The following is a 25993-nucleotide window of genomic DNA, read 5'->3' as shown; positions in this document are numbered from 1 at the left end:
CATGATCACTCTGGATGAACTGCAGAGATCTACAGCTGAGGTGGGAGACTCTGTCCATAGGACAACAATCAGTTGTATATTGCACAAATCTGGCCTTTATGGAAGAGTGGCAAGAAGAAAGCCATTTCTTAAAGATATCCATAAAAAGTGTCATTTAAAGTTTGCCACAAGCCACCTGGGAGACACACCAAACATGTGGAAGAAGGTGCTCTGGTCAGATAAAATCTAAATTGAACTTTTTGGCAACAATGAAAACGTTATGTTTGGCGTAAAAGCAACACAGCTGAACACACCATCCCCACTGTCAAACATGGTGGTGGCAGCATCATGGTTTGGGCCTGCTTTTCTTCAGCAGGGACAGGGAAGATGGTTCAAATTGATGGGAAGATGGATGGAGACAAATACAGGACCATTCTGGAAGAAAACCTGATGGAGTCTGCAAAAGACCTGAGACTGGGAAGGAGATTTGTCTTCCAACAAGACAATGATCCAAAACATAAAGCAAAATCTACAATGGAATGGTTCAAAAATAAACATATCCAGGTGTTAGAATGACCAAGTCAAAGTCAAGTCAAACCTGAATCCAATCGAGAATCTGTGGAAAGAACTGAAAACTGCTGTTCACAAATGCTCTCCATCCAACCTCACTGAGCTCGAGCTGTTTTGCAAGGAGGAATGGGAAAAAATGTCAGTCTCTCGATGTGCAAAACTGATAGAGACATACCTCAAGCAACTTACAGCTGTAATCGCAGCAAAAGGTGGCGCTACAAAGTATTAACTTAAGGGGGCTGAATAATTTTGCACGCCCAATTTTTCAGTTTTTGATTTGTTAAAAAAGTTTGAAATATCCAATAAATGTCGTTCCACTTCATGATTGTGTCCCACTTGTTGTTGAATCTTCACACAAAAATACAGTTTTATATCTTTATGTTTGAAGCCTGAAATGTGGCAAAAGGTCGCAAAGTTCAAGGGGGCCGAATACTTTCGCAAGGCACTGTATCTCTCTATATGCAGTACCCGCCAAAGATTTGGACACACCTACTCATTCTAGGGTTTTTCTTTATTTGTACTATTTTCTACATTGTACAATAATAGTGAAAACATCAAAACAATGAAATAACACATATGGAATCATATAGTGACCCCAAAATTTTTCAAATTCTTCAAAGTAGCCACCCTTTGCCTTGATGACAGATTTGGATACTCTTGGCATTCTCTGAACCAGCTTCACCTGGAATGCTTTCCAAACAGTCTTGGAGTTCCCACATATGCTGGGCACTTGTTGGCTGCTTTTCCTTCACCCTGGGGGTTCAACTCATCCTAAACCACCTCAATTGGATTGAGGTCGGGTGATTGTAGAGGCCAGGTCATCTTATGCAGCACTCCATCACTCTCCTTCTTGGTCAAATAGCCCTTACACAGCCTGGAGGTGTGTTGGGTCATTGTCCTGTTGAAAAACTAATGATAGTCCCACTAAGCGCAAACCAGATGGGATGGCGCATCACTGCAGAATGCTGTGGTAGCCATGCTGGTTAAATGTGAATTCTAAACAAATCACTGACAGTGTCACCAGCAAAGCACCATCACACCTCCTCCTCCTCCGTGCTTCATAGTGGGAACCACACATGCAGAGATCATCCGTTCACCTACTCTGCGTCTCACAAAGACACGGTGGTTGGAACCAAAAATCTCAAATTTGGACTCATCAGACCAAATGACAGATTTCCACCAGTCTAATGTCCATTGCTTGTGTTTCTTGGCCCAAGCAAGTCTCTTATTCTTATTGGTGTCCTTTAGTAGTGGTTTCTTTGCAGCAATTCGACCATGAAGGCCTGATTCACGCAGTCTCATCTGAACAGTTGATGTTGAGATGTGTCTGCTACTTGAACTCTGTAAAACATTTATTTGGCCTGCAATATGAGGTGCAGTTAACTCTAATGAACTTATCCTCTGCAGCAGAGGAAACTCTGGGTTTTCCTTTCCTGTGGCGGTCCTCATGAGAGCCAGTTTCATCATGGCGCTTGATGGTTTTTGCAACTGCACTTGAAGAAGTTCTTAAAATCTTCCATATTGACTGACCTTCATGTCTTAAAGTAATGATAGACTGTCGTTTCTCTTTGCTTATTTGAGCTGTTCTTGCCATAAGATGGACTTGGTCTTTTACCAAATAGGGCTGTCTTCTATATACCACCCCTACCTTGTCAAAACACAACACATTGGCTCAAACACATTAAGAAGCAAAGAAATTCCACAAATGAACTTTTAACAAGGCACACCTGTTCATTGAAATGCATTCCAGGTGACTACCTCATGAAGCTGGTTGAGAGAATGCCAAGAGTGTGCAAAGCTGTCATCAAGGCAAATGGTGTCTACTTTGAAGAATCTCAAATACAAAATATATTTTGATTTGTTAAACACTTTTTTGGTTACTACATGATTCCATGTGTTATTTCATAGTTTTGATGTCTTCACTATTTTTATACAATGTAGAAATAGTAAAAATAAAGAAAAACCCTGAAATGAGTAGGTGTATCCAAACTTTTAACTGCTCTGTATATGTACAGTACATATGTGTAAGGTTCTGTATTTATTTTCTTAGTCAACCTTGTGTTCTGTTTCGTTGTGTTCTTGAACGTAGCCCTGTTTCTTTGTGTTCTTGAACGTAGCCCTGTCTTTCCTTTTTGTTCACTGATTTCACCTGTGTTAGTTACTCACCTGGTCTCATCAGCTCCTTATTTAGCTCAGTTCATTCTGTTTGTGACTTTGTGAGGTATTGTTTGTTTTGACTCTACTAAGCCTTTTCCTCGCTCTTTTGTGAGAACCAGTTATAGCCTTCTGTTCTAGTTTTGATTCACCTGCCTGTTTGCCTACCTGTGTATTGCCTGAGACCACGATTCCTGCCTTCTGCGAAATAAACACCTGCTGCGCTCTGTGCGTGAGTCTACACCTTTTTCTCCCTGAGTATTCTTTACAATATGTCCCTGTCTATTTGTCCCTCTGTGATCTCCAGCCTGTAGAGTCTCTGACCAGTGTGAAGGGGGACATCCAGGCAGCTAAGTTTCAGCTGGAGGCCTATTCACTCACACTCACCCAGCTCATCAGTAACATGGGTAAGTTCAAATCTGATGTTTACTGGGCTGTCCCAAATGACACCCTACTCCCTAAATAGTGCACTACTTTTAGCTGGGGCACATGGGGAATAGGGTACAAATTTGGACACACTTCAATTTCATGCAATAACAAATCCAACATGTCAGCTCAACCAGAAGCATCTAAGCCTACATGTTACTGCCCTCCTCACTACTGATCACTCACACCTGACTTCCATCAGATCAGTGATGCTATGTCAGAATGGTCGTTAGTAAATGGGTCCAGATGGATTTCTCAGCTGAAGGAAGAATGTTGTTGACGCACCTCTCTAGGAATTCAGATATCCTGTTTACTAGTAGAATTAGCAAACCAGATACTGTTACAAATGTTTTATTGAAACAGTTGTATTGATTTAATGCATAAACCAGGTGGCTAAATGGTTTCCCACAGTTCCTGTGTCCCTGTTAATGAGTCAGTGGTGATGTGGGCACCATCCTGATGGAGAAACGTCCACTCATAACGCTGGCCAACCCCATCGTTGGGTGGGCACAACAGGGTAGCACATAGACCTCAGTGACCACACAAGACCAGAGCCTTGCTGATGGCAAGAGTTAAATACTAGGCCTGTTCAACACTCCTAGTTCTAAAGTACAAATTCATCCCTCCGTCTACTTTTTCACAATAACTGTAATCCTGATAGACTGTACAATGTAGTATCTCAAATACTGTTTTCTGTCTTTCAGATGGGAGCATGGTGCTGGAGCAGTTTGACTGTATCCTGAGTGAGACGGTGGTGCGGTTGGGTGTTCTGCGTGGCTGCGTGGAGAGCCTTGCCCTGAACGTGAAGATCCAGACCCTATGGTCAGCTGCCCAGGACCAGAAGAGCCAACTGACCCACCTGGAACAGGACCTGCAGGAGATAAGACAGGAGCGAGACAGTTTGAAGGACATCGCCCTGCACCTGCCCCAGACTTGCCCCCAGGCCTCGGGGATAGAGGGACACTAGGACTGTGCACCAGGAGGACACTAAAGTCGTATTCCATTCATTTTACTCCCTCCCTGAAGTGCGCACACTCGTTCACTCAACCTCAATGATTTAGTAGAGGGTCTACCATGTTTCTTACAGCAGGAAAATTGGAATTAGACATAAGTTCAGATGGTGGGTAGGTCTCAGATATTTGAATGCTTTAGGGGAGATGTAGTCTGTCCCAAATGGCACCCTATAGTGCATTACTTTTGACTAGTGCCTGTAGAGCTTTGGTCAAAAGTAGTGCACTATGTAGGGAATGTGGTTCCATTTGGGACACACACAGAAGTGTAGGCGGCATCCTCCTCAGTTTATTGATGTTAGTGGACAATACTGTGGTTGTGCATCCCCATCTACTGCAGTGCGGTCACACAGTTCTACCACTTTGTCTCTATATTTTTCAAACTCTCCACTATACTTTTCTGGCCTGGCTGATACCACTTCAATACTACTGTCCAGTCATAGGTAGTTTTCCTTGCCCTCTTTGAACTTCTACCATCATCATGCTCTTTCCGTTAGTTCTACCCCCTCACTCCTTTTTGGCTTTACTTATCTTTCCGTAGCTCATCCCGCTCCCGGCTCCACATTACCCCTGCCCTGTCGCCATAGCAGTGATCATTCTCATTTCATTTCCCCCTGTAATATTTCCAACCTCTGCAGTGTAATTAATCAGTGAATAAGTCCGCTATAGCTGCCTGTTCAACAGCCCAGTGTGTCCTGTCAAGTTTAAAATAATGCTGATTGTCCACTAAGGGGGTAGGTGTGTCTGAACTACAGTGCCTCTCCAATGTGACACCTTCATTTACACTTGAGCAATTTTCATCAGCCTTCCATAATTAACAATTAGTCAATTTGCCCTCCATAGGGTTCAACTGCACGCATAGTCATTCATTTTGGGATTCTACATGTGCCTCTCTCTTTCCCTCTGTCTCCTTTCTCTCTGAGCAAATGATCTGTCAAATGGAAAATAACAAAAACAATCAACCTGTTGGCTTTCTCCATGCGGGTAACAATGGCTGGAACACTTACTGAATTATAGAAATCTATCGCTAGAAATGGGACCTTTCTATTTCAGACAGAACTTTGTCAGACCAGGAATAGGATATGATTGGTTTTAGATGATAGCCCGGTAAACAAAGTAGAAAACAAGGCCTGAAAATGTAATGATGTATTCCCTCTGCATGTGTGCTCGCACCCAAAATCGTGTGATTTTGTTGATGGTGCTGTTGATTATTATTGGAGAAACTAGCACAGCTATTGATGGAAGCCATCAATAAGAATATAAAGCACACTAAATATATACTGGATCAAATACTGATGATGAAAAGCAATGATAAAGTGTCTAATATCAATAAATGGTATTACATTCATAACTTCAGTCTTATGGACTATATTTCTGTTAAATGTTGGATCCTTTGATATCAAACTGACAAACATCCCTGCAGTTCTTTAAATTACCACACGGTGGTGATCAAGAGTCACTGGCGTTCCTTACAAACCAGAGAACATCACTTGGTGTGAGTTAGTTGACCCACTATGGTGGAATCATAGGACTCTGGGACCTCTGCACTACTTTATATATCTGTACTGCACAAAGCACAAACCCCCACACTACTTTATACTGTATATCTGTACTGTATATTACACAACCTTCATACTAACACTCACAGGATTGCCCTTCCGGGAACATCTTTAAGGTATGTCCTGTACATAAGTGGATGCTAACACAGGCACCCCAATTTTGATCTTTTTCCCACTAATTGGTCTTTGACCAATCACATCAGCTCTTTTTTGAAAACAAATTGGATGGCTAGAGTGACATAATAGTTTATAAGGGGGGGGGGGGGGGGGGGGGGGGGGGGGGGGTAGGTGCCGATTTAAAGGTTTTATAAGTTACAGACATATGTTGTTTGTATTTATAAATCATTAGTAACCTGTTACTGAGCAGGCCTACATGACTGCATGGGTTTATACATTTAATAGAATGTCAATCATGACGTTTGGTTGTTTGCCACATCATCGATTGTGCAGTCGGGCATCAGATTGCTATAACACATTGGCTGATGCTTAAAATGCCTAGCCAGGTGTAACATAACTTTAGACCGTCCCCTCGCCCATACCCGGGCGCGAACCAGGGACCCTCTGCACACATCAACAACAGTCACCCACGAAGCATCGTTACCCATCGCTCCACAAAAGCCGCGGCCCTTGCAGAGCAAGGGAAACTACTACTTCAAGGTCTCAGAGCAAGTGACGTCACCGATTGAAACGCTATTTAGAGCGCACCGCTAACTAAGCTAGCCGTTTCACATCCGTTACACAGGCGTTGTAAGATCTGTCAGTCGTCAGCAACGCCTGGGCAGAGAAACGCACACAAATTTACACAAGCAGCCAAATTCTGATATTTTTCCACTAATTGGTCTTGTGACCAATCAGATCAACCCCTTTGCCAATAATTGGGGAAAAGATCAGGATTGGGCTGCAACATAGCCAGGGTGATGTGACAACCCGCTATCTGTGAATGTGAACGATTTAAGGCTACAGCCCAGTTAGCCCCGAGGTAGCCTGGCATGCTAGACATTATAATGTGGCTGCATTTACACAGGCTGCCCAATTCTGTTTTATTTTCTTCACTTATTGGTCTTCTGACCAATCAGATCTGCTCTTTTGCCAATAATTGGACAACGATCAGAATTGGGCTGCCTGTATAACACAGCCTAAATTCTTGTTGAAGAATCATGTTTGTTTAGGTAAGATACCTAAAGGGCTGGGGTGAGACTATGGCCTACTAATGCTGACTTTACTGTAAGCTACTTTATTGAGGGAAAATGTACTTGCTAAGACTGTCATATGTGGTTGTCTCACCCAGCTATCTAAATTGAAAGGATATAAGGGCATCTGCCAAATTACTAAAATGTAATGTGTATATATGTCACAAACCTAGATATAATAATGTACACACTGATCAGATGGTCACAGGAGTCAGATTAATGAACTGTTTTTTTTCTTCTCCATATTGTCACAGAGTTCCTGCATGCCTACACAAAACAACACATTCATGTCTGTCAGAGTCACTGCTTGAGGGTCGCCAGTGTAGTCACTCTACCACACCAAACATATAATTAAAATGCTAGAGTCTAATGCTCTGAGAGCCCCTGGCACGTATCTAGGGAGGCACAGGGGGTTTTAGATAATGCTGATCTTAATGACCTCCACACAGTCGATGGACACTATATAATGTGGGTACTGAGTCCTGACAACCTATGCAGGAAATTCGCTTCCCAAATTAAATGAAATAACATTTTTGAAAAACGTATTAAAATGATGACCTGTCTTTTACAATATGGAATTGTTTTTTCAGCAGTCCCACCACTTCAGTTAGACATGTGTTTCAGAATCACTAGGGAAATGTAGCCTTACTAATTTCATAGACAGAGCTCTAGATGCAAGGACTGAAAATCCCTGATATGGACCTTTTCTTTTAACTAGGCAAGTCAGTTAAGAACAAATTCTTATTTGCAATGACAGCCTAGGAACAGTGGGTTAACTGCCTGTAGAATGACAGACTTATACCTTGTCAGCTCAGGGACTTGATCTTGCAACTTTTCAATTACTAATCCAATGCTCTAACCACTAGGCTACCTGCCCCCCCAAACTGATCAATGGTAGATCTGCATTACAACACGTTTGACATTGAAATGTATTTTGGTATACAGCTGATATATGGGGCAAGTGAAATGTAACTCTTCAATAAATTCATAGACAGCGCTCTAGATGCAAGGACTGACAGTCCATGACATCTTGTCATGATAGTTATACTAGAAGTGATACTGTAGGCTACATTGTTTACATTCCTATTTGTAAACAATAATCAAATGTATTCATTAAAGCAAACATAAGCACATTAAGTATTTATTTGTTATATTCTTCAAGAATCAAGGAATAAATATCAAGAATGGAATTTACCATTGAACAGACCGATTTCTTAGAAATTGTTCAAATGCAGTACTAACTTGAAGGGGTGTCCACATACCTTTATACATAGTGTATATAAAAACACACCAATAAATGTATACAGAGTCAAATAAAGACAATGAAGAGCAATATCATTTGTTTGAGAAAAACTGACTTGAAAACTTACACGTCCACAATGAGGCCTAGGTCTACCTTTTTAGGGATTTTGTTTCAAATCTTTTTTAAATATATTTTTTAAGAGATTGTGTACCTTGCACTTGCAGTTATTTAATGTACCACACGAGGGTGACCAAGTGTCACTAGCGTTCCTGGCGAACCAGAGTGCATCGCTTGCTGTGAATTGACCAATGACTGTATGGAATTAACAGACCCACTGTGCTGGCAGCGTGCGTGCCACTGCCCGCGAAGGGAAGAAGACGAGCGAGGTGCTGTGTGCTGATTTCTCCTTCTCTATCTATCTCACCATATCAAACTCATCTCACAATGCCTGTAAATCATACATTTCAAGGTAATTACAAATATCCGAGTGGGATATTTCGGGGGGGCGGTCTAGTTAAAGGGCTAACGCTCATAGGCGACTAGTTTTGTATTTTATTAGAATGGAAAGCTAGTAGCCACTTCCATTGAGCTTGCAAGAGGGCTAGTTAGCTAGTAGTAGCTAGCTACTGTAGTAACGTTACTGATTATTAGCCACATTATGAAATTAGGCTAACGAGCTGTTTTTCTTGCAGGAGGGAAAGCCTTTGGATTATTAAAAGCTCAACAAAGGGAGAGATGCGAGGAAATAAACAAGGTAAGTCGTGATCTTTCTAATGAAGACGTTTTGTGTATTTTGTCAATGTATTGTGAAGGTATATTCAACACAATCAATTTTCCAAGGTTAAGGGCTGTACTTCGGTACGACGCAACGCGGAGTGCCTGGATCCGATGCAGCCTTTAGCCTTGGCCATGGTATATAGGCCATATACCACAAACCCCCGACCTGCCTTATTGCTATTATAAACTGGTTACCAACGTAATTAGGGTAGTAAAATAAATGTTTTGTCATACCATAGTATATGGTTTGCTATACCACGGATGTCAGCCAATCAGCATTCAGGACAGTTTGTGATGTGGTTTTAGCCAGGTAGCTGACGTAAGTAGCTAGCAGCAGTCTTACTAGCCACGTTATGTGAACACTAGTTCCAACCACATGATGATCTGCCTGTACTGACATTTGCATGTGATAAAATCTGTCATTAATTTCGCACATCGTTATCGACCCAGTGACCTGTTAATCTTGCTGGCGGTCATAAACCATGCTTGTGGCCACCCCTGTGTTGTGAGAGCGACAGACACTTGTTGCATGGCATGCCCGTCAGTCAGGGAGTATCCCTCTTGCTAGACCAGATCGATCCTTGTCACCTTAAGTATCGCTTACTATTTATCCAATTCCCTATTCCCAACGTGATTCCTGACTCGGATCATAAAAGGGCCGGCCCTTTGATGCCCTGTGGCCCATCTCCCTTGGCGTTTAGATGGGAAACAGGTGTCTGGGCAGTGGGCTGAAGGAGCCCTTTGTGTGGGGGGCAACTGTCTGAAAGGGCTTGAACATGCACATGGCATTGAGTATCAGCCTCAACGGCTGTTCCCATATCTTTTCATCCAGCATACTTTTGGCCATGTAGTGTATGTGGACACCCATTAAAATGAGTGGTTTCGGCTATTTCAGCCACAGCCATTACTGATAGGTGTATACAATCAAGCACACATACAAGCAATCTCCGTAGACAAACAGGCTGTAGAATGACCCATACTGAACAGCTCAGTGACTTTCAACGTGGCACCGTCATATGATTCCACCTTTCCAGCAAGTCAGTTAGTCAAATTTCTACCATGCTAGAGCTTTCCCGGTCAGCAGTTGTAAATGAGAACTTGTAGCAACTAGCTTACCTGTTATTTTAAAGTGGAAACGTCTAGGTGGAACAACGACTCAGACGCGAAGTGGTAGGCGGCACAAGCTCACAGAACGGGACCACAGAGTGCTGAAGCGCATAGCGTGTAAAAATCGTCTGTCCTCGGTTGCAACACCCACTACCGAGTTCCAAACTGCCTCTGGAAGCAAGGTCAGCACAAGAACTGCTCGCCAGGAGCTTCATGAAATGGGTTTCCACACACAAGCCTAAGATCACCATGCACGATGCCAAGCGTTGGCTGGAGTGGTGTAAAGCTCGCCGCCATTGGACTCTGGAGCAGTGGAAACACGCTCTCTGGCGTGATGAATCAGGCTACACCATCTGTCGTCCGTCAGACTGTATCTGGGTTTGGCGGATGCCAGGAGAACCCTACCTGCCCCAATGCATAGTGCCAACTGTAACGTTTGGTGGAGGAGGAGGAATAATGGTCTGTGGCTGTTTTTCATGGTTTGGGCTAGGCCCCTTAGTACCAGTGAAGGGAGATCTTAACGCTACAGCATACAATGACATTCTAGATGATTCTGTGCTTCCAACTTTGTGGCAACAGTTTGGGGAAGGCCTTTTCCTAATTTAGCATGACAATGCCTAATCGCCCAACATCAAATCAAATGTATTTATATAGCCCTTCGTACATCAGCTGATATCTCAAAGTGCTGTACAGAAACCCAGCCTAAAACCCCAAATAGCAAGCAATGCAGGTGTTAAAGTACGTTGGCTAGGAAAAACTCCCTAGAAAGGCCAAAACCTAGGAAGAAACCAGGCTATGAGGTGTGGCAAGTCCTCTTCTGGCTGTGCCGGGTGGAGATTATAATAGAACATGGCCAAGATGTTCAAAGTTTCATAAATGACCAGCATGGTCAAATAATAGGTCAGGGACAGGTAGCACGTCCAGTGAACAGGTCAGGATTCCATAGCCGCAGGCAGAAGCACGGCCGTGCAGCAGCATGGCCAGGTGGACTGGGGACAGCAAGGAGTCATCAGGCCAGGTAGTCCTGAGGCATGGTCCTACGGCTCAGGTCCTCCGAGAGAATTAGAGCGAGCATACTTAAATTCACACAGGACACCGGATAAGAAAGGAGTACTCCAGATATAACAAACTGACCCTAGCCCCCCAACACATAAACTACTGCAGCATAAATACTGGAGGCTGAGACAGGAGGGGTCAGGAGACACTGTGGCCCCATCCGATGATACCCCCGGACAGGGCCAAACAGGAAGGATATAACCCCACCCACTTTGCCAAAGCACAGCCCCCACACCACTAGAGGGTTATCTTCAACCACCAACTTATCATCCTGAGACAAGGCCGAGTATAGCCCACAACGATCTCCGCCACGGCACAACCCAAGGGGGGGCGCCAACCCAACAACCCAACATCAGTGCCTGACCTCACTAATGCTCTTGTGGCTGAATGGTCCCCGCAGCAATGTTCCAACATCTAGTGGAATGCCTTCCCAGAAGAGTTATAGCAGCAAAGGGTGACCAACTCCATATTAATGCCTGTGATTTTTGGAATGGGATGTTCGACGAGCAGGTGTCTACATACTTTTAGCCATGTAGTGGATCTCTTTCTCAACTCTCTCTAAATCTCTTGCTCTCTCTCTCTCAGGCTGGCAGCCTGTCAAGAGCACTCTGGTCACATGTAAGCAAACCTAGAAGTGAGGAGAGGGAATCAGGTCACAAAGAGAGGCCATCACTGATATTGTGGGCCATTTGACAAAATAATAATCCCCATTTCTGCAATAACATCAGTAAAAATGTAGACCCATATGGGCAACCTGATGACATTGGCCATCCACACACAAGGATAAATGTTAACTATTGTAAACCGGGCATAAAATTAACTTTTTGGTCCACCAGCCACTAGTAGGTAGATTTAAAAATCTACCAGCCACTCCCATTTTTTTACCAGATAAAATGTTGTTTTGATGCTAAAATTACAACAACAAAAGACAAAAAAATTCTAAAACAAATCTATTACTAGTACGAAGTAACTAATGTCGTATATTGTTTAATTTACATTTTTGTGACCTGAGTCTTTAAAATATCACAGGAGACAAACGTTCACCTGCCCCTTTAAGGACGAGAGGTTACCGTGGTAGCGTGACTCAAATCATGTTTGTACCTGTGAGTCTGACTAGTAGAAGCGTTGTCTTCTCAAGCAGTTGAAAGGCATAGAAAACAACCTAGCTTGTGAACAAAACAATGTTAATAGCCAAGAAACACAAGAACAAAGTATCACTTTAGTAGACCTTCCTCTCAAGGCAATTGTGCATGTGCGTAGCGTTTCTAAAAATGTAAACTCAGCAAAAGAAGAAACGTCCTCACTGTCAACTGCGTTTATTTTCAACCAACTTAACATGTATAAATATTTGTATGAACATAACAAGATTCAACAACTGAGACATAAACTGAACAAGTTCCACAGACATGTGACTAACAGAAATGGAATAATGTGTCCCTGAACAAAGGGGTGGTTAAAATCAAAAGTAACAGTCAGTATCTGGTGTGGCCACCAGCTGCATTAAGTACTGCAGTGCATCTCCTCCTCGCGGACTGCACCAGATTTGCCAGTTCTTGCTGTGAGATGTTACCCCACTTTTCCACCAAGGCACCTGCAAGTTCCTGGACATTTCTGGGGGGAATGGCTCTAGCCCTCACCCTCCGAGCCAACAGGTCCCAGACGTGCTCAATGGGATTGAGATCCAGGCTCTTCGCTGGCCATGGCAGAATACTGACATTTCTGTGTTGCAGGAAATCACGCACAGAACGAGCCTCCAAATCGATCCCACTCCAGAGAACAGGCCTCTGTGTAACCCCCGGTGAGATAAAACCGCGACTCGTCAGTGAATAGCACTTTTTTCCAGTCCTGTCTGGTCCAGCGATGGTGGGTTTGTGCCCATAGGCGACATTGTTGACGGTGATGTCTGGTGAGGATCTGCCTTACAACAGGCCTATAAGCCCTCAGTCAAGCCTCTCTCAGCCTATTGCGGACAGTTTGAGCACTGATGGAGGGATTGTGCGTTCCTGGTGTAACTCGGGCAGTTGTTGTTGCCGTCCTGTACGTGTCCTGCAAGTGTGATGTTCTGATGTACCAATCCTGTGAAGGTGTTGTTACACGTGGTCTGCCACTGCGAGGACGATCAGCTGTCCGTCCTGTCTCCTTGTAGCGGCGTCTCACAGTACAGACATTGCAATTTATTGCCCTGGCCACATCTGCAGCCCTCATGCCTCCTTGCAGCATGCCTAAGGCACGTTCACGCAGATGAGCAGGGACCCTGGGCATCTTTCTTTTGGTGTTTTTCAGTCAGTAGAAATGCCTCTTTAGTGTCCTAAGTTTTCATAACTGACCTTAATTGCCTACCGTCTGTAAGCTGTTCGAGTCGTAACAACCTTTCCACAGGTGCATGTTCATGAATTGTTTATGGTTCATTGAACAAGCATGGGAAACAGTGTTTAAACCTTTTACAATGAAGATCTGTGAAGTTATTTGGATTTTTACGAATTATCTTTGAAAGACAGGGTCCTGAAAAAGGGCTGTTTCTTTTTTTGCTGAGTTTATATTTCACGCAGCCCTTCAGGTGCGCACAGCCTCCAGCCAGGCAGTGTTGCAGAGCGAAGTGTAATAGGTTTTCTAGGATTCGTAGTTCTCTTGACTTTGTGCTATTCATTTACCAGCATTGAAACATAATGGCGGAAATACATTGAAAACAGCTACTGCATATTTTTTTTAACCTATAAATGTGATCATTCTTGACTATTGGTATTCACAAATGTGCAGACCACCTGCCAATGTGGCTGGTGATGTAGATGTGTTTACCCGCATTTGGCAGGTAGCGGGTGTTAATTTTAGGCTTTGATTGTGAATGAAAGTTGTGTTTGAATACTCCTACTAACCATACTTTTTGTGACGTGTTTGTGTATATAGTATTCTTACTGGTCATAGTATGGATTATAGTATGTCAAAAGTTCCCCAATGATGTACTAAATGTGTCAAATTACGAAGTATACAAGCAGTGGCCACTTATTTCTGTGCTTTTAGGGCCCATAATGCAATGCTTTAGAGAATGGGTGTGACATCACAATGTTTTCAGATTTGAAGGAAATGGTGGAAAATATGCAGTCCAAGTCCGACAAGAGCGGATACAAATTAATTGCTTTATTATGACCAATTTTGAGCATTGTAAGTAAAGTAATGACTTTTCAAATAAGTTACGTTACACGTTATGTTGGCTGACAATTTGTTAGCTACGCTATCCTTACAAACTGCATAGCATTACAGCAGTATGTACCGGTATGTTAGCTAGTTACCTAACGTTAGTTGGCTACTAATACGTCAAGCTTGCCAAGCAGTATGTTAACTATAATGTTACTAACTATCCAATGTTTATTGACTTGATTATTCTTAGCTAAATGGTATAGTCGTTGTGTGTCCTTAAAGGACATTGTTAATTCTGGCTATCTACTCCGATTTAAGAGCACTCTTGTCTGAATGTGCCAGATCGCAGAATAACAGAATTTACAAATCCTCAACAGCTGTTTAATATATGGCCGGTGTCAGTAAACGTCTGCAAAAAAAAAAAAAGTATAATTAAATTGTTGCCAGCAGAACAGCTAGTCACCAACGCTCTGGATTAGAGGTCGACCGATTAATTGGAATGGCTGATTAATTAGGGCCGATTTCAAGTTTTCATAACAATCGGAAATAGGTATTTCTGAACACCGATTTGGCCGATATTTATTTATTATTTTATACATTTTTACACCTTTATTTAACGAGGCAAGAACACATTCTTATTTTCAATGACCTAGGAACGGTGGGTTAACTGCCTTGTTCGGGGGCAGAACGACATATTTTTACCTTGTCAGCGCCGGGATTCGATCTTGCAACCTTACAGTTAACTAGTCCAACGCTCTAACCACCTGCCTCATTGCACTCCACGAGGAGCCTGCCTGTTATGCCGATGTGAAATGCTAGCTAGTTAGTGGGGTGCGCGCTAATAGCGGTTCAAACGTCACTCGCTCTGAGACTTTGAGTAGTTGTTCCCCTTGCTCTGCATGGGTAACGATGCTTCGTGGGTGGCTGTTGTCGATGTGTTCTTGGTTCGAGCCCAGGTAGGGGTGAGGAGAGGGACGGAAGCTATACTGTTACACTGGCAATAAAAGTGCCTATAAGAACCAATCCAATAGTCAAAGGTATATGAAATACAAATGGTATAGAGAGAAATAGTCCTATAAATGCTATATTCAACCTAAAACCTCTTACCTTGGAATATTGAAGTCTCATGTTAAAAGGAACCACCAGCTTTCATGTTCTCATTTTCTGAGCAAGGAACTTAAACCTAAACGCTTTTTTACATGGCACATATTGCACTTTTACTTTCTTCTCCAACACTTTGTTTTTGCATTATTTAAACCAAATTGAACATGTTTCATTATTTATTTGAGGCTAAATTGATTTTATTTATGTATTATATTAAGTTAAAATAAGTGTTCATTCAGTATTGTTGTAATTGTCATTATTACAAATACATTTTTAAAAACCGGTATCGGCTTTTTTTGGTCCTCCAATAATCGGTATCGGTTGACCTCTACTCTGGATAACATGAAAACGACCTAACCAGCTCTGCTAGGGCTAGTAAAATAGTCAAAGTGAGGTGTTCTCTCATTTGTGTCTGGAAATAGCTAGCGAGTTAGCTTGGTTGCTTGACACCTGTTGTGAGGTCAGAATGCTCGGATCAACCCTACTCCCCGGCCAGAGTGTCCAGTGACGCACTCTGAGAGCGAACCGCTCTGTCCGTTCATAAATTCAATCTGACAACTCTCTGGTTTTACCAACGCCCAGTACGCACTCTGGCACTCCAGATTAAAATTACGAACAAACCCAAAATCTCAATGTTTAGCTTGTCTTTTGTTATGCTAACAAGCAAGCAAGAGGTTGCATAGTCACAAGAACTTTCGGTAGACAGGCGAAGCATTAGTATGCTCAACTGAAAGGATACCGTTTGTTTACAGTACTAAAATGAACTAATAGTAGGTAGTATACACTCATTAAGTGGGTAGTATACAGTGTATTGGTATTCGAACACAGCGTTTCTCGTCAATGAATGCAGTGATGTTCAGCAGATTACAATAACGCTTTGATTTAGCCACTTCATTTCCATAATAATAATAAATCCTTGTCTGACCTCCACGATGAGACCTGCTTTTTATAGGCTATTAATACCGTTGATTGCTAGTAATACCCTCCTGGGGGGTGGTACGTGTTGCAGTGATGAGTCAGACCCACTGAATCGTGCCGCTGTCGTTGAGATTGGCTGTAATGCTGATTCTCATATTCATCTGCAATTTAAATTCCACTCCTCACACGCTACAAACTTTCACTCCTGCTCAATCTGTCTCTGTCTCTCTCCCACTCAGACACTCTTTCTCTCTCCCTCCCTCCATTAGACACACACTCACTCTAACCTAACTTACCAGTTTTAGAAAGATGCTTGAGCAGGGTCCCCACTTCTGTTTTTCAGGGGAAATGGAGGTTAGGTTGAAATACTGTATCACTGAAAACATCAGTGTATTGGTTGCATCCACAGATTTGCCTATCTTGTTGCAGTGAAATGCCTGTGATTCTAGTTGTAACAGTGCAGTAATCATACCTAGCTATACCAAAACAATACACACATAATCCAAAAAGTTGAAAGAACTACCAGAAATAGTAATCCCCCCATTGCCCTCAAAACAGCATATAATTGTTGGGAATGGACTCTACAAGGTCTCAAAAGTGTTCCACATTGATGCTGGCCCATGTTGACGCCAATGCTTCCCATAGTTGTCAAGTGTGCTGGATGTCCTTTGGGTGGTGGACCATTCTTGATACACATGGGAAACTGTTGTGTGAAATACCCAGCAACGTTGCAGTTCTTGACACTCTCAAACTGGTGCGCCTGGCACCTACTACCATACCCCATTCAAAGGCACTTAAATATTTTGTCTTGCCCCTTCACCCTCTGAATGGCACATATACACAATTCATTTCTCAAGGCTTAGAAATCCTTCTTTAACATGTCTCCACACGTTCAATCAACACTGATTGCAGTGGATTTAACAAGTGACATTAATAAGGGATCATAGATTCACCTGGTCATTATGTAATGGAGAGAGCAGATGTTCCTAATGTTTTGCGCACTCATTATGTCCTTCACTCTGTGGTCCAACTCATCTCAAACCATCTCAACTGGGTTGAGGTCGGATGATTGTGGAGGCCAGGTCATCTGATGCAGCACTCCATCACTCTCCTTCTTGGTCAAATAGCCCTTACACAGCCCGGAGGTGTGTGGGTCATTGTCCTGTTGAAAACAAATAATAGTCCCACTAAGTGCAAACCAGATGGGATGGTATATCACTGCAGAATGCTGTGGTAGCCATGCTGGTTAAGTGTGCCTTGAATTCTCAATAAATCACAGACAGTTTCACCAGCAAAGCACCCTCACACCTCCTACATGCTCACGGTGGGAAACACACATGCAGAGATCATCCGTTCAACTACTCTGTGTCTCACAAAGACACCGTGGTTGGAACCAAAAATCTCATTTGGCTCATCAGACCAAAGGACAGATTTCCACCGGTCTAATGCCCATTGCAGGGTCGTGAACTAGTCACCTTTTGGCGAAATTCGTGACCTACATGATTCGTCTAGATCTGATGAGAAAAGTTTGGTTCACACTACTGGCTGTAAGCGAGCGAGTGATGCACATTTGGAGCAATACTGGCCAATCTTTCGCATAACAGCAGAAAGCAGCACGCAACAGAAGAGCCAAGCAATTTGCTAGTTACAGCATCAGCGTTTGCTCTGGAAGGACTACAGCGTCAGCACGTGCTCTGGAAAGACAGCAGAGAGCAGAGAGGCAGTTTGCCATTTACAGCAGTGCATCCCCTGAATGATAAGAGGTAGGTGAGAAGCCTGACCATGGAGACGGGGAAGAGAAGGTGATGAGTACTTCATGAACTGTAACTGAAAAACAACTGGCATTTGGAAAGTTTGAGGTGAGGGAGAAAGTGTGGTGGAACAAGTATTGTTAGTAATGTTATCTTGCTAGCTGGATTGAATTCTCTGTTAGTCTGAGAAACATTAGCCAGCTTAACTGTTCAGATAATTGTTGTGAAAATTAGCTGGCTAATGAAGTCACAGCTAACTTTACAGATGAGCAAACATTAGTAACCTAACCAATTTGCTATAGTATTAACTGATATAACGTTTCGACTTCTTGCTGTTCCTCAAATTATAACGCGTTAGTTGGAAGGGAATACCTAGTCAGTTGTACAACTGAATGCCTTCAACTGAAATGAGTCTTCCGCATTTAACCCAACCCTCTGAATCAGAGAGGTGGGGGGGGGGGCTGCCTTAATTGACATCCATGTCTTCGGCGGCCGTTGCTTACTAGACCCTGGCAATCGCTGTGAAATGTTGAGTAGCTAACGAACTAACCACTATCTGTGAACTGTTTTCCCTCTACAATGTGGTTCATTTTCAGAATGAGAGAATTACTTGAATATGAGGCGTTGCTTGTTAAACAAGTGGATTCAGGGATCAAGTGTAGCTGGGCCTGGCTTAAGCTGGATGCCGCTATAGTGGTGAAAGGAACACAACACACTTTCCCGCTTTCTCACTTTTTCAATACACTGGATACAAAGGGGTATGCCAGGTGTGCGCTCTGCCTGAAAGAGATCAATTATGCCAACAAAGGGTCTCATGCCCTGCTGCTGGCACATTGTAGACGGATGTCCACAGGCAGAAAGTGTGCGATGTAATAACCTGCAGTGTAGCCCAAAGATATTGCTTTTGTTGTGTTGAACTTGACAGTACCACTTGTGTATGAGTGAGTGGATTATTACATTTTTTCCTCTGCAAACATTATTTTTGGACAAATGTAGCCTTGTGCACTTACTCGACGTCTACTATAGTGGCCACTATAATAGAGCGAAAATGGAATGCCTGTTTGTTTCATTCTATTTCTACTTTAAGATGTTTTCTCCCCAAGTGCAATATTTCGATGTGTGTGGTCACAAGCGTTCTATAATAAAGGCTGTCATGGCTAACTGCAATATTAGTGTATTTTTTTTCTCAAGACTTGTCAATTGCAGTAAAGTCTAGGCAACAAATAACATTGGATTGCTTTCTTTACATGTTTCAAATCAAATTTTATTTGTCACATACACATGGTTAGCAGATGTTAATGCAAGTGTAGCGAAATACGAAGTGCTTCTAGTTCTGACAATGCAGTAATCACCAACGAGTAATCTAACCTAACAATTCCACAACTACCTTTTACACGCAAGTGTAAAGGGATGAAGAATATGTACATAAAAATATATGAATGAGTAATGGTACATATGAATGAGTGATGGTATATGAATGAGTGATGGCATAGGCAAGATGCAGTAGATAGTATAGAGTACAGTATATACATATGAGATGAGTAATGTAGGGTATGTAAACATTATATTAAGTGGCATTGTTTAAAGTGGCAAGTGATACATTTTTACATCAATATTTCCATTATTAAAGTGGCTGGAGTTGAGTCAGTATGTTGGCAGCAGCCACTCAATGTTGGTGGTGGTTGTTTAACAGTCTGATGGCCTTGAGATAGAAGCTGTTTTTCAGTCTCTCGGTCCCTGCTGTGATGCACCTGTACTGACCTCGCCTTCTGGATGATAGCGGGGTGAACAGGCAGTGGCTCGAGTGGTTGTTGTCCTTGATGATCTTTATGGCCTTCCTGTGACATTGGGTGGTGTAGGTGTCCTGGAGGGCAGGTAGTTTGCCCCCGGTGATACGTTGTGCAGACCTCACTACCCTCTGGAGAGCCTTATGGTTGTGGGCAGAGCAGTTGCTGTACCAGGCGGTGATACAGCCCGACTGGATGCTCTCGATTGTGCATCTGTAGAAGTTTGAGTGCTTTTGTGAAGAGACAAATTTCTTCAGCCTCCTGAGGTTGAAGAGGCACTGCTGCGCCTTCTTCACCACGCTGTCTGTGTGGGTGGACCAATTCAGTTTGTCCGTGATGTGTACGCCGAGGAACTTAACTTACTTCCCTCTTCACTACTGTCCTGTCAATGGGGATGGGGGGGTGCTACCTCTGCTGTTTCCTGAAGTCCACGATCATCTCCCTTGTTTTGTTGACCTTGAGTGTGAGGTTATTTTCCTGACACCACACTCCGAGGGCCCTCACCTCCTCCCTGTAGGCTGTCTCGTCATTGTTGGTAATCAAGCCTACCACTGTAGTGCCGTCTGCAAACTTGATGATTGAGTTGGAGGCGTGCATGGCCACGCAGTCATGGGTGAACAGGGAGTACAGGAGAGGGCTCAGAATGCACCCTTGTGGGGCCCCAGTGTTGAGGATCAGCGGGGTCGAGATGTTGTTACCTACCCTCACCACCTGGGGGTGGCCTATCAGGAAGTCCAGTACCCAGTTGCACAGGGCAGGGTCGAGACCCAGGGTCTCGAGCTTAATGATGAGTTTGGAGGGTACTATGGTGTTAAATGCTGAGCTGTAGTCGATGAACAGCATTCTCACATAGGTATTCCTCTTGTCTAGATGGGTTTGGGCAGTGTGGTTGTGATTTCGTCTGTGGACCTATTGGGGCGGTAAGCAAATTGGAGTGGGTCTAGGGTGTCAGGTAGGGTGGAGGTGATATGGTCCTTGACTAGTCTCTCAAAGCACTTCATGATGACGGAAGTGAGTGCTACAGTGCGGTAGTCATTTAGCTCAGTTACCTTAGCTTTCTTGGAAACAGGAACAATGGTTGCCCTCTTGAAGCATGTGGGAATAGCATACTGGGATTGATTGAATATGTCCACCAGCCAGCTGGTCTGCACATGCTCTAACGACGCAGCTGGGGATGCCGTCTGGGCCTGCAGCCTTGTGAGGGTTAACACGTTTAAATGTTTTACTCACGTCGGCTGCAGTGAAGGAAAGTCCACAGGTTTTGGTAGCGGGCCATGTCAGTGGCACTGTATTGTCCTCAAAGCGAGCAAAGAAGTTTTGTCTGTATTGGAGGAAGACATCCTGGTCAGCGACAGGGCTGGTTTTCTTTTTGTAATCCGTGATTGACTGTAGACCCTGCCACATACAGTGGGGCAAAAAAGTATTTAGTTAGCCACTAATTGTGCAAGTTCTCCCACTTAAAAAGATGAGGCCTGTAATTTTCATCATAGGTACACTTCAACTATGACAGACAAAATGAGAAAAAAATCCAGAAAATCACATTGTAGGAATTTTAATGAATTTATTTGCAAATTATGGTGGAAAATAAGCATTTGGTCACCTACAAACAAGCAAGATTTCTGGCTCTCACAGACCTGTAACTTCTTCTTTAAGAGGCTCCTCTGTCCTCCACTCGTTACCTGTATTAATGGCACCTGTTTGAACTTGTTATCAATATAAAATACACCTGTCCACAACCTCAAACAGTCACACTCCAAACTCCACTATGGCCAAGACCAAAGAGCTGTCAAAGGACACCAGAAACAAAATTGTAGACCTGCACCAGGCTGGGAAGACTGAATCTGCAATAGGTAAGCAGCTTGGTTTGAAGAAATCAACTGTGGGAGCAATTATTAGGAAATGGAAGTCATACAAGACCACTGATATTCTCCCTCGATCTGGGGCTCCATGCAAGATCTCACCCCGTGGGGTGTTTGGAGGACAAAGAATGCTGAGTTGCATCCAAAGAACACCATACCTACTATGAAGTGTGGGGGTGGAAACATCACGCTTTGGGTCTGTTTTTCTGCAAAGTGACCAGGACGACTGATCCGTGTAAAGGAAAGAATGAATGCGGCCATGTATCGTGAGATTTTGAGTGAAAACCTCCTTCCATCAGCAAGGGCATTGAAGATGAAACGTGGCTGGGTCTTTCAGCATGACAATGATCCCAAACACACCGCCCGGGCAACGAAGGAGTGGCTTCGTAAGAAGCATTGCAAGGTCCTGGAGTGGCCTAGCCAGTCTCCAGATCTCAACCCCATAGAAAATCTTTGGAGGGAGTTGAAAGTCCGTGTTGCCCAGCAACAGTCCCTAAACATCACTGCTCTAGAGGAGATCTGCATGGAGGAATGGGCCAAAATACCAGCAACAATGTGTGAAAACCTTGTGAAGACTTACAGAAAACGTTTGACCTCTGTCATTACCAACAAAGGGTATATAGCAAAGTATTGAGAAACTTTTTTGTTATTGACCAAATACTTATTTTCCACCATAATTTGCAAATAAATTCATTTAAAATCCTACAATGTGATTTTCTGGATTTTTTTTCTTCTCATTTTGTCTGTCATAGTTGAAGTGTACCTATGATGAAAATTGCAGGCCTCATCTTTTTAAGTGGGAGAACTTGCACAATTGGTGGCTGACTAAATACTTTTTTGCCCCACTGTACCTCTTGTGTCTGAGCCGTTGAATTGCGACTCTACTTTGTCTCTATACTGACTCTTAACTTGTTTGATTTCCTTGCGGAGGGAATAGCTACACTGTTTGTATTCGGTCATGTTTTCAGTCACCTTGCCCTGGTTAAAAGCAGTGGTTCGTGCTTTCAGTTTCGCACGAATGCTGCCATAAATCCACTGTTTCTGGTTTGGGAATGTTTTAATAGTTGCTTAATAGGTACGACATTGCTGATGCACTTGCTAATAAACTTGCTCACCGAATCAGCGTATTCGTCAATGTTGTTTGATGCAATGCGGAACATATCCCAATCCACGTGATCGAAGCAATCTTGAAGCGTGGAATCAGATTGGTCGACCAGCGTTGAACAGATCTGTGCGCGGGAGCTTCCTGTTTTAGTCTCTGTCTATAGGCTGGGAGCAACAAAATGGAGTCTTTGTCAGCTTTTCCAAAAGGAGGGCGGGGGAGGGCCTTATATGCGTCGCTGAAATTAGAATAACAATGATCCAGCGTTTTACCAGCCCTGGTAGCACAATCAATATGCTGATAGAATTTAGGGAGTCTTGTTTTCAGATTAGCCTTATTAAAATCCCCAGCTACAATGAATGCAGCCTCGGGATCTGTGGTTTCCAGTTTACATAGTCAAATAAAGTTAGTTCAGGGCCGTCGACGTGTCTGTTTGGGGAGGAATTAATGCGGCTGTGATTATAATGAAAGATAAATATCTTGGTAGATAATGCGGTCAGGTGAACAGAGGGACTTGAGTTCCTGTATGTTGTTATGATCACACCACGTCTCGTTAATCATAAGTCATACCCTCCCGCCCCTCTTCTTGTTTCTGTCGGCGCGATGCGTGAAGAAACCAGCTGGCTCTACTGACTCCGATGGCGTGTCTCGAGTGAGCCATGTTTCCGTGAAGCAAAGAACGTTAGTCTCTTATGTCTCTCTGGAATGCTACCCTTGCTCGGATTTCATCAACCTTGTTGTCAAGAGACTGGACATTGGCGAGTAGTATGCTAGGGAGTGGTGCGCGATGTGCCTGTCTCTGGAGCCTGACCAGAAGACCGCTTCGTCTGCCCCTTTTACAGCAACGTTGTTTTGGTTCATCGGCTGGGATCCGATCCATTGTCCTGGGTGGTGGGCAAAACAAAGGATCCGCTTCGGGAAAGTCGTATTCCTGGTCGTAATGGTGAGTTGACGTTGCTCTTATATACAGTAGTTCCTCCCGACTGTATGTAATACAACCTAAGATTACCTGGGGTACCAATGTATGAAATAACACGAAAAAAAAAAATAATACTGCATAGTTTCCTAGGAACGCGAAGCAAGGTGACCATCTCTGTCTGCGCCTCGCTGTGAGTTAGGTTCACATTAACCACTTTTATTAACCAGTCTATATAAGGTCCCACAGTTGACAGTGCATGTCAGAGCAAAAAACAAGCCGTGAGGTCGAGGGAATTATCCATAGAGCTCCGAGACAGGATTGTGTCAAGGCACAGATCTGGGGAAGGGTACCAAAAAAATGTCTGCAGCATTGAAGATCCTCAAGAACAGAGTAGCCTCCATCATTCTTACATGGAAGACATTTGAAACCCCAAAGACTCTTCCTAGAGCTGGCCGCCCAGCCAAACTGAGCAATCGGGGGAGAAGGGCCTTGGCCAGGGAGTTGATCAAGAACCAAATTGTCACTCTGACAGAGTTCCTCAGTGGAGATGGGAATACCTTCCAGAAGGACAATCATCTCTGCAGCACTCTACCAAGCAGGCCTTTATGGTAGTGGCCAGACAGAAGCCACTCCTCAGTAAAATGCACATGACAGCCTGCTTGGAGTTTGCCAAAAGGCACCAAAAGACTCTCAGACCATGTGAAACAAGATTCTCTGGTCTGATGAAACCATCCATCCCTACTGTGAAGCATCTGTAGAGATGATTTTCAGCGGCAGGGACTGAAAGACTAGTCAGGATTGAGGCAAGATGAACGGAGCAAAGTACAGAGATCCTTGATGAAACCTGCTCCAGAGTAGAGGTCGACCAATTATGATTTTTCAACGCCGATACCGATTATTGGAGGACCAAAAAGGCCGATACCGGTTAATTGGACGTTTTTTTTGTTGTTGTTGTAATAATGACAATTACAATAATACTGAATTAACCTTTCTGATCTCCCTATCCCGGATCCGGGATCGTGAATACAGACTCAAGCTCATTACCATAACGCAACGTTAACTATTCATGAAAATCGCAAATGAAATGAAATAAATATGCTAGCTCTCAAGCTTAGCCTTTTGTTAACAACACTGTCATCTCAGATTTTCAAAATATGCTTCTCAACCATTGCAAAACAAGCATTTGTGTAACAGTATTGATGGCTAACGTAGCATTTAGCATTAGCATTCAGCTGGCAACATTTACACAAACAGAAAAGCATTCAAATAAAATAATTTACCTTTGAAGAACTTCAGATGTTTTCAATGAGGAGACTCTCAGATAGCAAATGTTCAGTTTTTCCTGAAAGATTATTTGTTTAGGATAAATCGCTCCGTTTTCTGCGTCACGTTTAGCTATGAAAAAACCCCTGTATCCAGGATTGTGTAAATCTATCAGCAAGCTCATTAGCATAACACAACGTTAACTATTCATGAAAATCGCAAATGAAATGAAATAAATATGCCATCTCTCAAGCTTAGCCTTTTGTAAACAACACTGTCATCTCAGATTTTCAAAATATGCTTCTCAACCATAGGAAAACAATCATTTGTGTAAAAGTAGCTAGCTAGCGTTAGCATTTAGCGTTAGCATTAGCGTTAGCATCCAGCACGCAACATTTCAACAAAAACATAAAAGCCTTCAAATAAAATCATTTACCTTTGAAGAACTTCTGATGTTTTCAATGAGGATACTCTCAGTTAGATAGCAGATGCTCAGTTTTTCCAAAAAGATTCTTGTGTATTAGAAATAGCTCCGTTTTATACATCACATTTGGCTACCAAAAAAAATCAGAAAATTCAGTCCTCAAAACGCGAACTTTTTTCCAAATTAACTCCATAATATCGACTGAAAACATGGCAAACGTTGTTTAGAATCAATCATCAAGGTGTTTTTCACATATCTCTTCATTGATACATCGTTCTTGGACACATGGTTTCTCCCCTGAACGAACGACAGAAAGTGTAGGCTCATTCCTAGCGCATTCACAGCCATATAAGGAGACAATGGAAAACAGAGCTTCAGAAATTCTGCTAATTCCTGGTTGATGCATCATCTTGGTTTCGCCTGTAGAATGAGTTCTGGGGCACTTACAGACAAAATCTTTGCAGATTCTGAAACTTCAGTGTTTTCTTTCCAAAACTGTCAAGAATATGCATAGTCGAGCATCTTTTCGTGACAAAATATCGCGCTTAAAACGGGAACGTTTTTTATCCAAAAATGAAATAGCGCCCCTAGAGATCTAACAGGTTAACACTTATTTTAACTTAATATAAAATATCAATAAAATCAATTTAGCCTCAAATA

The 25993-nt window shown here is 43.0% G+C and overlaps 2 protein-coding genes across 3 annotated transcripts in view; both read left to right on the top strand.

Moving 5' to 3' along the window:
* The window catches only part of LOC110523381 (laminin subunit gamma-3), a 202909-nt gene extending 197414 nt beyond the window's left edge, over positions 1–5495 (top strand). The window contains exons 27-28 of the mRNA XM_090234139.1: positions 3011–3110; positions 3834–5495. Of these exons, the coding sequence (XP_090090265.1) occupies positions 3011–3110; positions 3834–4096 (363 nt within the window). The 3' untranslated portion in view covers positions 4097–5495. The remainder of the gene's footprint in view (positions 1–3010; positions 3111–3833) is intronic.
* A 2937-nt stretch (positions 5496–8432) lies between these two features.
* LOC110523387 (allograft inflammatory factor 1-like) overlaps positions 8433–25993 on the top strand; it is a 36902-nt gene continuing 19341 nt past the window's right edge. The window contains exons 1-2 of one of the 2 annotated variants that reach the window (XM_021602051.3): positions 8433–8517; positions 8824–8885. In XM_021602051.3, the coding sequence (XP_021457726.1) occupies positions 8448–8517; positions 8824–8885 (132 nt within the window). In that variant the 5' untranslated portion in view covers positions 8433–8447. Of the gene's footprint in view, positions 8601–8823; positions 8886–25993 lie in introns of both variants that reach the window. The other variant, XM_021602052.3, reaches the window with a different exon arrangement.

Source organism: Oncorhynchus mykiss, chromosome 5, assembly GCF_057628025.1.
Source record: "Oncorhynchus mykiss isolate SJ-2025 chromosome 5, ASM5762802v1, whole genome shotgun sequence".
In the NCBI taxonomy this organism is placed as follows: domain Eukaryota; kingdom Metazoa; phylum Chordata; class Actinopteri; order Salmoniformes; family Salmonidae; genus Oncorhynchus; species Oncorhynchus mykiss.
The sequence above is the reverse complement of the archived record's forward strand: the minus strand, read 5'-3'. Positions and strand labels throughout refer to the sequence as shown.